This window comes from Pelobates fuscus, chromosome 7 (genome assembly GCF_036172605.1).
Source record: "Pelobates fuscus isolate aPelFus1 chromosome 7, aPelFus1.pri, whole genome shotgun sequence".
NCBI lineage: Eukaryota > Metazoa > Chordata > Amphibia > Anura > Pelobatidae > Pelobates > Pelobates fuscus.
The window spans coordinates 36843035-36856417 of record NC_086323.1 but is presented as its reverse complement, the minus strand read 5'-3'; the positions used below and the strand labels follow the sequence as shown (position 1 = coordinate 36856417).

General features: G+C 43.5%; 1 protein-coding gene across 3 annotated transcripts in view; it reads left to right on the top strand.

Annotated features, from left to right (window-relative positions):
* The window catches only part of ERICH3 (glutamate rich 3), a 94086-nt gene continuing 80703 nt past the window's right edge, over positions 1-13383 (top strand). For all 3 annotated transcript variants that reach the window (XM_063427929.1, XM_063427927.1, XM_063427928.1), the window contains exon 1: positions 1-246. In XM_063427929.1, the coding sequence (XP_063283999.1) occupies positions 227-246 (20 nt within the window). In that variant the 5' untranslated portion in view covers positions 1-226. The remainder of the gene's footprint in view (positions 247-13383) is intronic.

Genomic DNA, 13383 nt, shown 5'->3' with positions numbered 1-13383 from the left:
TGGCCACACAAAACCCTAGACTACCTTGTGCATAGCATCGTCATGTGACTCACCCTAGCAACCGTGCTTGTCATTATTAATACAGCAGCAGGGAGAAGTATAAGGGCTTTGAAAGGGGGATAATGGGACTGATCCCGCTGTGAGCAACCATTGCCAGATCTTTATTGCTCTGCAGACTGAATCCTTGTCTTAAACGCATTGACTTCCCAAGAGGCACCTTGGAAAAATGAGCCACCCTTACCACGGGTAAGTGAACAGCATGAATACTGGCAAGGCTGGAAGTTCATTATTTTTTTTTATATAAAGAGCAAATCATTGTTTCCTGATTAACCGCATACATTTCCAGCCAAATATTCACAGACGGCCTGAAAGAACACGTAACATCGTAGCCCAATGTAATGTCTTGTATATTTGTATCACATCCTCTCTATACACAGTATACCTGACATTCCACAGGTCCCTACATCTTTTACGCCTTGAACTATGCAGCTATTAAAAAGAAAATACATATTTTTTAAGTGACAGTGTATTTTAAAATTTGTGCAATTCTTACTAAAAGTCTTTCGCTACAGCATACTATGCTTTTTAAACATTTTGTATCTATATATATATTTTAGAACTTTAGTGTTTTCGATAAGATATGTCTTTGCCATTAACATAACATAATTAAGTTGAATTCTTTTTATACAGCTATATTGGCCTATTTTGGATTTGAAATCACGACCATTTTGGTAGCTTGGTAGAGATTAGTTTATAACTCTGTAGGTGACAGGTGTTTTAAGCTCACATATTCACATATTTGGGCCAACAATTTAAATTTAAAATTCATTTTTCACTGTAGTGAATATTCCCGCTAGTGTGTTACATTTAAACTGGAATGAAACAGTGAGGTGGATCTGAACCAAAATATTATACAATTCAAAGTTTTAAATTTTTCTTATTAAGGACAGGAAAATACAAAAGAGAACGCATAGGGGTGTTTTGTTATCGTTTACAAAGAAGAGTACTATAATGTTTATCAACTAATTTAGGGGACTACTGTAATCATTATTTCCCAGGACAATAGGGGTATGGAAGCCTTTTTATTTTCACTGTTATGGGAGAAGTCTGGAGTCCCCCATAGGAGAGTATAAGAAATATATTTGATTTTCTGTAGGAGAGAATTACAACCTAAACACAGACAAAACAACATGTTGGGGCTGTCTTTTAGGCAACACACATTAAAGAGACATTAGTTATGAAGTCAGTATTCTTTATGAAATATAATTATTGAACTTTAGTCTTTCTTCGGCAGGAGCTAAAGTAACTGTCTGGGTTAGTATTTTAATGCCTTGTAATCCATTGTTCTTCTGTATATGTTTCTGAAATTGGTGTATGATCATAGAGTTGGTTCCTCATTCCTGGGATTTGTGTTCTGAAGTTCTCTTTGTGGTAAATCAGAAAGAAATGTATTCGACTGAATTCGACATCAAATGACGACCAATAGGCCCCTCAAGCCTGACCATATTCCCTTCTGATTCTAAGTTTCCATGCTTTAACTTGTCCTCAGTTCACTTTCTGGATAATATTAGCCACATGTGTATCTCTCTGTGGATCAAACCAATTCTCCATCACAATGAATTCTTGAGATTATCCAGGTGTCAACACGTCCCCTTTTAATTAAATCGGGTATTGATTCCAGGTGTGCAAGTTCACACATCTGTTTTCCGCCGGATTCCATTGGTCATTTGCATAGATTAAAACGCAGATAAACTGTATACTTTGTAACTTACCTTCTATTTTCCGAAACTCACATTTCCGATCTGTAGAAGATTTTTTTAAAGGCATGCATAAATGTAATCATGCAAAGAGTTGCAAATGTGAATTTCATAGTATCTGGTAGATTATGTGTTTAATTAACTTTTTTGTTCTTGCAATTATTTTTCTTTTTTTGCAATTATTTTAATTATATGTAAAGCAAACTACAAATCTCTGGTCAGACAGATCTGGTTTTGTTGGAAGGTGTAAATGGCATAAACAAAACTGGATTAAGGTTGCCCAGGGCACTAGGCAGAGTTCCAGATTAGAGGCTCCTCCTAAACTTCCCTGGTTTCCCTGTGGAGAGCCTTCCTTGGTGGTCCATTGGGGTAGCATGGTAGTCTGCTCGAATATTGGTTGCAGACCACTTTCAGAGCTCCCTTTGGTTCTGGTACTTCTTCAGTGATTCAGAGTGCTGAGTGTGGTGCTCTGACTTATTGAGTATTACTGGGAATCTGCGAGGGAGCTCTTAAAGCCGTATGAACCCAATATTAGGGTAGACTAAAACACTCCATGGCCGAGCAGGGAGATCTTTTTGCTCTCCCAGCAAAATACTGGGTAGGGCCCTGTCACTGTTCCCACCTTGTGCCCCCAACCATTTTGCCTTGTGTGGGCAGAAATTAAATAATGGGGGGAAGAGTGTTGATGCCTGAGTGTGGCGATCTATTAAAAAATAAATACGTTGGGCTCTTCAGCCTTCACCAATGAGTGGCTGGTGGAGGCTATTTAAAAAATAAATAAGTGTGGAAAGGCCACCGACCACCACCACACATGGGCTTCAGTTGGGAGTAATAATAACACAATGGAAGGTGGACATATAATTGTCTCTCATAACTATCTTAATGGGTGAGGGCAGGTGGGGACAAGGAAGTGGACTGTAACCTGTCCACCCCACACGGGACATGGAGAGGGGACAGGTCCCTCCCTGGTATTTTGCTAGTGACATTCAGGAAAAGTTGCCCTGTCACGAAATTTCACTACACTGAGCCACAGGCTGCTCTCTAACCCCCACATCAGCACTTATTCATGCCGTTTTGGTTCATCTGAACAATTTTTACGAAACAATTGCATGCATGAAATTTGTCTGAAATTAAATGAAACATTGATGAAAATTTTGTAACCATCAAATAAAATAGCTATTACTTATTTTTATTTGTTTTTAAAAGACTCATAGTTTTGTTCTCATACATGTTAATGGATTTTATGGCTATATAATGAGTACACAACTGAAAAGGGTTCATGAATGCTTATGTTTACCAACATTGAGTCTCCAATGACCTGGACTAGAACATAGTACACAAGCCGAGTACTTCCCAGTTTGAATTCCTCTTACTAGGATCAATATATGTGACAGATCTCCCTGACCCTGGATTTTACAGTTTTTATTCCCTTCGCCTGGTTGTTCGGTGAAAAATGTTTATTCCCTATATTAACATTGCCCCGTTCAAATAACACATAAACTAACACATAAACTACCGAATGACTGATCACCCAGATGAGGAGTGTGCTGCTTGTTGACCCCATTAACCTCTACTAATACCTCCATAACTGCAAACACCTCAATGTTCTAATCAGTCGGCTGGGTGCGAACACGTGGCGGCAGCCATCTTGAGATACAAATGCGGGCAGCGGTGTTTGGTTGTCGAGTGTATGGAACTAAAATCGGACACTCGACGGCACGATCACCGCTGAGACTTCCATCCCTACTTATGTTCGACAATGTTCTTACGAACATAACAGCGTTCGGTGGAAACATTCCTCAACCACAGAGACTATGGGAACGTACGCATGAACTGATATTCATATGTATGTAATGTATTTTGGTACTCCCGAAAGAGACTGACTGCACAGTCTGAATGCATGGAACTATTTCAGGCCAGGCACCTCGTGCGTGGTCGGTCTAAACTATACCCCGGTGGCATTTCGGCTACATTCATGGGATCTGAGTGATTTCGAGATAAGTTGTGTGCTCATATCAAGGCTATCCGGGGATATAGAACTTGAAGGGGTACCTCATCGTTAAGTATATATTTTAGGTTATTTTTATTATGCATGTCCTGGACCTGAGAGGTAATGTAATTATGTGTGTGCTTATGTTGCTGTCCCCTCTCAGGTCCAGTAGGGAATGCCCCTGGAATATGTCGCCAGAAACCCCTTGCATGGGGACTTGAATAAAAGGCCAGCTGTGGCTCCCATTAAAACCAGTTCATTTCACCCTCAACACGCAGCCTCGTCTTGTGATTGTAGGGAACAGCTATAACAGCTATACCTGCTTCTTTTACTGCTTGGATGACTACTTGGAAAACTATATCACTACTCACACTAGGGGGAAAGGACGTCTCTGGTGGTGGAAACCCCTCTACTCACCGTGGTGACCGCTACAATATAATTTTTTCAAATTCAGAAATTTTAAAGGGACGTTAATCTCAATTAAGTGGTCTGGGGGCAGTGGTTCTGTCCTTTAAACCCTGCAATGTTAAACATTTGTAGTTTCTTAGAGGTCATTCCACTGCATTGACTTAGTTAAACTCATTATGTGGAAGCCCATAGAATTAATACAATGCTTTCCTATGGTGAAGCTTGAATGCATGTGTGCTGCTTGCCATGCATGCACATTAAGTCCCCAAAACTCTTCTAGAAGAACATTGGATTGGACCATCGTGGAGGAGGCCATGCTGCTTCCATGGAGAAACAGGAGGCAGAAAGGTGGACAGGAACACTATAGTGTTAGAAATACAGGTATATTTTCCTAACACTATAGTGTTCATTTAACTACAGAAGATTCAAGTCAGGTTTTGAGATACAGGCTCTCCTCACTTACCGACCAGTTCAGTTCTTACAACCCGATATCAGTGCAAGTCTATGTTCATGGAAATTTCCCCCGAACATAGACAAATGCACCAGAGCAGGTAATCCCTCCAATATATGTTTGGAGAAAATACCCCGAACATAGACCAGCTCTATAAAGTGGGGAATTCCTTGAATACCCACGCTAGAGAGCTGGTCGATTGTCTGAGTCCTCATTAAACAGGTATGTCGTAAAATTAGGAAAATGCCAAACATTGCCACAAATTGGGAAATAGATCCATACCCACCCCATACCCACCCCTTGTCCCTAAATATGTTTTCTGCCCATTTCAACATAAACACAAAAACTCTTTAAAAGTGATGCAAACCAGAAAGAAAATGGCTGACTGTAAATAAACAAGATTATTGCCTGCTAAATGGTTGTCTTAATAATTACGTACTTTTAATATGTGAATTATTTTTATGCAGAGTCAAATGCTGCTTAAAATATTTAAAAAACCTATATAAAATTCTCAATGATTGGGTCCTATCTAGGAGATTCTAAAGTTTTTTCTTTAATTAAATTCCAAAGTGCATCATAGCAATATTAGTATTATTATTCTTAAAGTTAAAATGTTTTTTTTTTTATATTTTAGATCATCAACCGGGAGAATTTAAAGGCTGACTAATGTCACCCAGGCCACTCCATCTCAATGAAGCAGTCTGGGTGCAGTGGCCCTGTCATTTTAATCCTGCAATGTAAAACATAGCTGTTTTGTAGAAATGACAATGTCTACCGTGAAATTATGTACACACCTCCAGTGGCTGTTACACTGACAGCTACTAGATTCACTTCTGCTGCATCAAGCAACAAGTAAAACTCGTCGTCACATAATGCTGAAGCCCCAAAGGAAAGCATTGATTTAATGGGGAACTTTAAATGTGTGCACCACACTCAACACGTGTGTACATCAGGTCCCCAATGCTTCTCTTTGCAGAGAACTGGACTGCACTACCCTTGAGGAGGAGGGTGGCAGACAAGTATGCAGTGCCAAGGGAGCTTTGGCGCTGGAAAAAATTAACAAAATTAACACATTTTATTATTTTTGCAACACACAAGGCGCGGGGGACCTATGTAACTAGGGACTGTAAAGCATTAGGATACATGTTTGCATTCCTAATGCTTTAGTGTTCCTTTAAACAGGATGGACTTGACTGATTATTTCGATTTAAAACCACATTTATTTGTAAAGAATATAAAACTGTATTGTTAAAAAACAATCATAGTTACATAGTTACATAGCTGAAAAGAGACTTGCGTCCATCAAGTTCAGCCTTCCTTACATTTGTTTTTTTGCTGTTGATCCAAAAGAAGGCAACTTGAATAAGCCATTTGCACACAAACTGTGTCTATACAATAATATCTTGCTTTGAATGCATTTACATGTAGCAATACATTCCATCAAGGTTTTAAAAAAAAAAAAAAACACTCCAATGGAAAAAAGCAATTAGTACATATATATCCAATGAAAACATGTATGCATTTAATTATGTTTTTTTTCATTATGGGGTAAATCTAAAAACATCTTGCAAAAGCTTCAAATCGATTGTCTTCATCCTTTAGACGCCCTCCCCTTCTTCCCCAGGCCAGACTTCCTGTGACTGTCCAATCACAGATTTCTTGATGCAGTTCAATAAGAAATTCCTAGATTTTACTATTAACATGACGTAAAGTCATGATTTTATTAAAGACACGGAGGCGAGTATTATGCTTCTCTTTCTTTAATTCTCCCTCAGCAGCGAAGAGAGATATATGCAAAAGAGATAAAAAAGAACAAATAACATAAGCATATTGACAGTGCTATCATGGGTATCCACCCCCTTAGTATATAAGGTGTAGCACTTCCTGTTTCTTCCTCTTTCTTCTGCGATCCGAAGACCAGATCCATAACTGAACGATAAACTTGGCCCGAACAGGAACAGTGGGCGGTAGTCAAAATTCCATTCTTTGATGATGGACTGTAGAACTTAGTAACGGTACTTCAACACCATGACAGTATAATTCAGGCTAAAATGAAAGGAGAAAATATGGTAATATTCGGTTGATGACTGGTTGTATCATATACCCCCACAACAGTTATAATTAATGTGTACAGCATTATTGTCATGACGTCAAACATAAGATATCTATCAGATTATGTCCACAGTAGCACGTAGAGCCACTTACCTGAAGGATGTAGGAAAACCTGTAAAAGGCAGTTGAACTTACGGTTACATCCGCTTGAGGTCGATATCCTTGCAAATCCAATCCCTCCACCCAGGGAGGGCGGGAAGGGAATAATACTCGCCTCCGTGTCTTTAATAAAATCATGACTTTACGTCATGTTAATAGTAAAATCTAGGAATTTTATTAAAGACACGGAGGCTCCTATTATGCTCTTTCAAAGCTGAGCAATAACTCTTTCCGAAAAATGTTGGATTGGTTTAAAGTAGAAATTCCGGAATGTGGATTCCGTAGACCAGTCTGCGGCCTTCAGGATATCCTCTAATCGACATCCAATCGTCGATGCTTTAGAAGCCATAGCGCCTCTCACCGAGTGGGCCGAGAAAACTGTTACGTCTATCCCTGCTGAAGCTAATAACCACTTGGCCCAACGGGCAAGCGTAGGTGTAGATACCGGGAGGTGCGGTCTCTTCAGAGAAATAAACAATGGGCCTTCGTTTGGTGGTCGGAGGGAAGAAGTACGGGATTCGTATTCTTTCAAGCACAGTACTGGGCACAGCTTCTGTTGGTTCGGGAGGCGTGGATAGAAAACATGCTTAGTCGCTGATTTAGTTCTTCGTGAAATATCAAATGACACCCCCTCCGGGGTGAATGTGCGGGCTTGCCAGTCTAAGGCTCGTACATCTGATACTCGTTTACAGGATAGTAAGCATAAAATCATGAGCAATTTAGCAGACAAATGTTTAAGTGATAGTGCCGAGTTGTCGGGCCACTCTTCTAAGAATTTGAACACAATGTTGACATCCCAAAAGGACCCGTATCTGGATTTTGGAGGCCGTGCAAAACGTATGCCTTTGAGCAGGCGACAGATCAGGGGGTTCTGTCCGAGAGGACTTCCGTCTACATTATCGTGACCAGCCGAGATAGCCGATCTGTAAATGTTGACTGTACGGAACGCCTTGCCCGATTCGAATAAATGAGTGAGAAAGTCTAGTACTGTCTTCACAGGAGCTGATATGGGATCCACTGATTTTTCCAGGCACCAATCGGACCAAACTCTCCATGCCGCAGCATATGTGCGCCGAGTTCCTGGTGCCCATGCGTTCGCCAAGAGTTGGGTAGTTGTTCTCGAAACTTCCGTGATTTCCCAGGGTCCCCTGAAAGGAGCCATGCCATGAGACGGAGTATTCCCCGTTCTATCAGGTCGTGGTTCTCCCCATCCGGATTGGTTAACAGGGACGTGTGATCCGGCAGTAGATGTGGGAAATCGATTGCCATTTCCAGAAGGTGAGGGAACCAGGGTTGAGATCTCCAGCATGGTGTTATCAAAACTACTGTTGCTTTGAACCGTCGGATGTACGCCAGAGTCCGAGCAATCAGGTTGAACGGGGGAAAGGCGTATGCTCGTCCCCCGGTCCAGTCTTGAAGAAAGGCATCTGTTGCCAAGGCTTCCGGATCCGGTCGCCAGCTGAAAAATTGAGGAAGTTGTGTGTTCAGTCTGGATGCAAAGAGATCCACACTCAATGGACCCCATAGCCGTGCGATCTTGGAAAAGACCTTCGGTTGAAGTCTCCAATCCCCCAGATCCCTCAGGTATCTGGAGTTCCAGTCCGCGGCGTAATTGTCTAGGCCTGGTATGTGCTCCGCGGTCACCGACACATTGTTTTGTAAGCAGTAATGCCAGAAGTCTCGAGCTAAAACCGCCAGGATGCGTGATTTTGTACCTCCCAGATGGTTTATGTACCTGACCGCCGAGATATTGTCCAACTTGAGGAGGATTGAGCAAGAGACGCTCCTGGGAGTGAGGCTGCGTATGGCAAATGAGGCTGCCAGTAGTTCCAGTGAGTTTATGTGGAGGAAGGATTCGTCTACTGACCATCTGCCTCCTGTGGAGATGGAGCCGCAGCGCGCGCCCCAGCCATGTAAGCTCGCATCCGACTCTATTATTATATCCGGAGTGGAACCGAAGATCGCTCGTCCGTTCCATGCTTCCATGTGGGTCAACCACCAGTCCAACTCCTCCTTGGATTCCTCGTCTAGAGTGATGTTGGACTCGTACGACTGCCCGTTCCGTAGGCAAGAAGCTTTCAGGCGCTGTAACGCCCGATAGTGGAGTGGTCCCGGGAAGATCGCCTGTATGGAGGCCGCTAGTAATCCGATTACTCGGGCTAGTTGTCTCAGGGAGATATTTGGACGGTGTCTTATCTTCCTGATCTCCTTCTTGATGCTGGACATCTTGTCCGCAGGGAGACATAGAATTTGTTGTACCGAATCGACTCGGAATCCCAGGAATTCCATCTGCTGAGATGGTTGTAGTACCGATTTCTCCCAATTCACTAGGAAGCCTAGGTTCTGTAGGAGGTGCAGAGTCCACGACAGATGTGATAGTAGAAGGGATCTCGTTTCTGACAGTATGAGGATATCGTCTAGGTAGATGATGAGACGAATTCCGTGTAATCTGAGGAATGTAACCACTGGTTTCAATACTTTCGTAAAGCACCAGGGGGCGGAGGATAGACCAAAGGGAAGGCAGCGGAAGCGCCACTTCCTTGTGTCCCATTGCACTTGTAATAGGTTCCTGTGTGTAGGAGTTATCGGGATCGTAAGATACGCATCTTGCAGATCGAGTTTCACCATCCAGTCTCCTGGGAGAAGGAGGTCTCGGAGGCAGTATATGCCCTCCATTTTGAAATGATGGTATCGGATAAAGGCATTGAGGGGTCTTAGGTTGATAACCGGGCGGACACCCCCGCCTTTCTTTGGTACCAAAAACAGGTTGCTTACAAAACCTGGGGTATCTAGAGGGATTTCCTCTATGGCATTTTTGTTGTGAAGGACCTCTATCTCTGCGGAGATGAGGTCGCGGTGTGACTGTGGCATGTGTGGTACCCTTGGAGGCGAGTCCTGAAAGGGAAGACCCGTCAGTTCTAGGTGGTAACCCTCTACAGTCTGTAACACCCAGCTGTCGGATGTGATAGTGGCCCAAGTCTGTGTGAACAAAGCCAACCTGCCCCCCACATTTATATGGGAAAAATTGGGAAAAATCGTACTCACCATAAGGGCGTTTTCCTGGGGTTGTACCTCTGCCGCCGCGGGCATTCCAAGCCCTTCCTCGAGAGGGGAAGAATGGTGTATAGGAACGCTCCTGGCTTTGCCTCTGTGTGTTGAAGGAGCCTCTGCCCGGTCTGGAGAAACCTCGGGGGTTGCGGCCGGGTAGACGGCTCCTACCTCTCCCGGCCCCACCGAAAACCTTTTGGTGGAAGACCCTCTTTATAGATGACTGGGCTTTGTCAAGGGCTGTGAAGGTTTTTACATAGGAGCCCAGATCCTTGACGAAGGAGTCGCCAAATAGCAGACCCTTAGCTGCGGCCCCTGGTTCAGAGGAGGCCATGCTAGCCAGTTTAGGCTCAATTTTCAGCAGGATAGCCTTCCTGCGCTCCGTGGACATGGCGGTATTGGCGTTGCCGATCATGCAGACCAGGCGTTGGAGCCAGCCAAATGCCACCTCAAAGTCTAATGATGCCTCACCCGACTGAGCTGCCTCCAGCATCTCATAAAGTTTCGTAACGGGACCCAGGGTGTCGAGGAACTTGTCCTGACAGTTACGGAGGGAAAAGTCTAGTCCCCTCTTAGGTTTCCACCCTGTCTTGGCCAGAAACTGGGCTATCTGGGGGTCCACTTCTGGGGTTTTTGCCACAGCATCAGGAATTATGGGTCGGGGGCATTCTGCTCTCAATTTATTACGGCCCTCTTGAGAGAGGGACTTACGCACCCTGAGGGCCAGATATCGGGCGATATGTTCGGAGGGTTCCCACTCAGCAGAGCGTGGGTGTCTCAGGTTGTCTGGGTCGAAAAGCGGAACCTCTTTAGGGTCGTGTTCAGTATCTGCCCCGGTCGTCCCTGAATGTGTCAAGGCACGTGTTGGCGTTAAAGGGAATTGTTTTCCCTGGAGGCTTTCACCCTCTGAGAGCTCGTCCTCGTACGGGTCTGAGTACGGGACGTCAGACCCCTCATCCCCCTCCTCGTCTGAGTCAGACATTATATCTTGGGCTCTTGCCCGTTTCCAGTCTCTGGTAGCCGTAGCTCTCCCAGAAGCTCTACTGCGCGGTTGTTGCGCGCCATCTTGGACAGCCTGAGGCATGTCAATCAGAGCAGGTTCAACCTGCGTGGGGGGGGGGGTCCTGTGAGTGTTTGCGTTTGCCCAATGATTTGCGCCCCGGTAGTGTCCCTATAGGGGGGGCCTGGGCCAAGGCCGGGGCAGATTGAGGCTGTACTTGCCTGAGTGCAAGTGCAATGGAGTCTGATATGGTAGAGGACATAGCGCCCATGGCCAATGATATGGCCTTTGAGATAGAGTTGGACATGGTGGTGTCCAGGAGGCATTGAAATTCCTCTGAGCCCATCAGTCCAGGGTCAACCTGGGGGTCAGGATTAGTATTGGCCATAGGTGGGCTAAGTTTGCCAGGGAACTTATCACCAGATTGCATGGTGGATAATGAGTGCAAGTAAGAAAATAATAAACGAAATATGAGTGACAGGCAGTATCAGGATTGATTAACCCAGATACAGGATGGGAAGGATAGTGAGATGGAGGGTAATTTCAAGGTAGAGAGGGTAGGAAAAGACTATACCCGTCTGAGGATGAGAGAGCAACGAAAACCAGCGTGTGAGAGGAACAAAATCCGTGAAACACGCTACAGAAAATGGGCGTCGCCTTAATCGGCGACGGAAACCGAAAAAATGGCCGCCGCGAGCAAACTGCGCATGCGCGCCACTCGCGAGCGGCGGGAAATGAAACCGCCGTGCGGATAAAGTAGATCCGGCCGGCGGCAACGAAATAGTGCCGGGAAGCGCCGCGGGGGTGTTAGACGAGCCCCGCCGGCGAAACCCGGTAGTGTGTGACCGGGGGGGGAGCCCCACCCGGAGGGGGGGCGAGGGGAAAGAAAAAACGGCAGAGCCCAGAGGGCGAACTGAGGGCAGCCCGGTCACACAGTGAAAGGTAGCAGCACAATAAAATACCTTGGTAAATAATAATAAATGAAATAATAAATGAAATAAACAAGTAAAATTATGTAAAGGTGGGATAAAGGGATAACGGGAAGAGAATATCCCAACAGTATATAAAACCAATACAAGATGTCACAAGCTAAAAAACCCACCAGAGCACACCATAAATAAAAATAGAGTGTACTTATCTGAGGGAGCAGCGAAGAAAGAGGAAGAAACAGGAAGTGCTACACCTTATATACTTAGGGGGTGGATACCCATGATAGCACTGTCAATATGCTTATGTTATTTGTTCTTTTTTATCTCTTTTGCATATATCTCTCTTCGCTGCTGAGGGAGAATTAAAGAAAGAGAAGCATAATAGGAGCCTCCGTGTCTTTAATAAAATCTTTGTAAGGCCTGTGCTCTGGGCAATTGCGGACTCTTTTTATTTCACTGAGCTAACTAACCAGAAACTAACAGGACTGTCTGTCAGCCTGGGGAGTGCCATAATGTGTTATCCCCACCACTACGCCACAGTACCCCGATATGTGTGGGTCCTTCACTAATTTCAACATGGAAGACAAATGAAATAGAGCTTAGTGCTAAATGAACTGAAGTGTGTTTAATCTGTTGTAAGGGCATTGTGATTATATATTATGAAAAATCAATGTGATAAAAACAATTAAAAAAAATACAGTGTCATTTAACATTTAAATACATAAAGGGAATCAACACAGTAATGGAGGAGACTTTATTTAAAAGAAGAAAAACAACCACAACAAGAGGTCATAGTCTTAAATTAGAGGGGCAAAGGTTTAAAAATAATATCAGGAAGTATTACTTTACTGAGAGGGTAGTGGATGCATGGAAGAGCTTTTAAGCTGAAGTTGTAGAGGTTAACACAGTGAGGGAGTTTAAGCATGTGTGGATAAGGCTATCCCAGACTTAAGATAAGGCCGGGGACTATATAAGGTGAAAATATGTTTGGTTCCATAATGGCAATCAGAGTTCTCTTTGGATAACAACCTATTTATATACAAATCCTTAAATATTTTGTTTATGCAAAAAAGCATCCAAGCCCCTTTAAAAAAAAAAAAAAAATCTATAGAATCTGATAACACAACCTTTTTAGACAGAGGATTCCGCATCTTTATTATTGGTACTGTAAAGAACCATTTCCTCTGCTGTAAGCAGTCTCAATGGGTGACCTATTGTCTGTTGTATATTTCTGCTAATGAACAGGTCAGTACCGAGTGATTTGCACGTACCTTGTATATAATTGTATGGTACTATCTGATGCAGCTAAAGAAAACAAGGCAGTTTTCTAACTTTTCCTAAATACTAATGGTTTCCACCCCCTTACTAGATTTTTAGCTTGATTCTTCACTTTTTCTAGTTCTGCAATATCCTTCCTTAAAACTTTTTATTATACATTATCTTCCCATGGCCAGTAACCTGTGCTCATTATACATTATCCTCCATAGCCAGTAACCTGTGCTTATTATACATTATCCTCCCATAGCCAGTAACCTGTGTTTATTATACATTATCCTCCCATAGCCAGTAACCTGTGTTTATTATACATT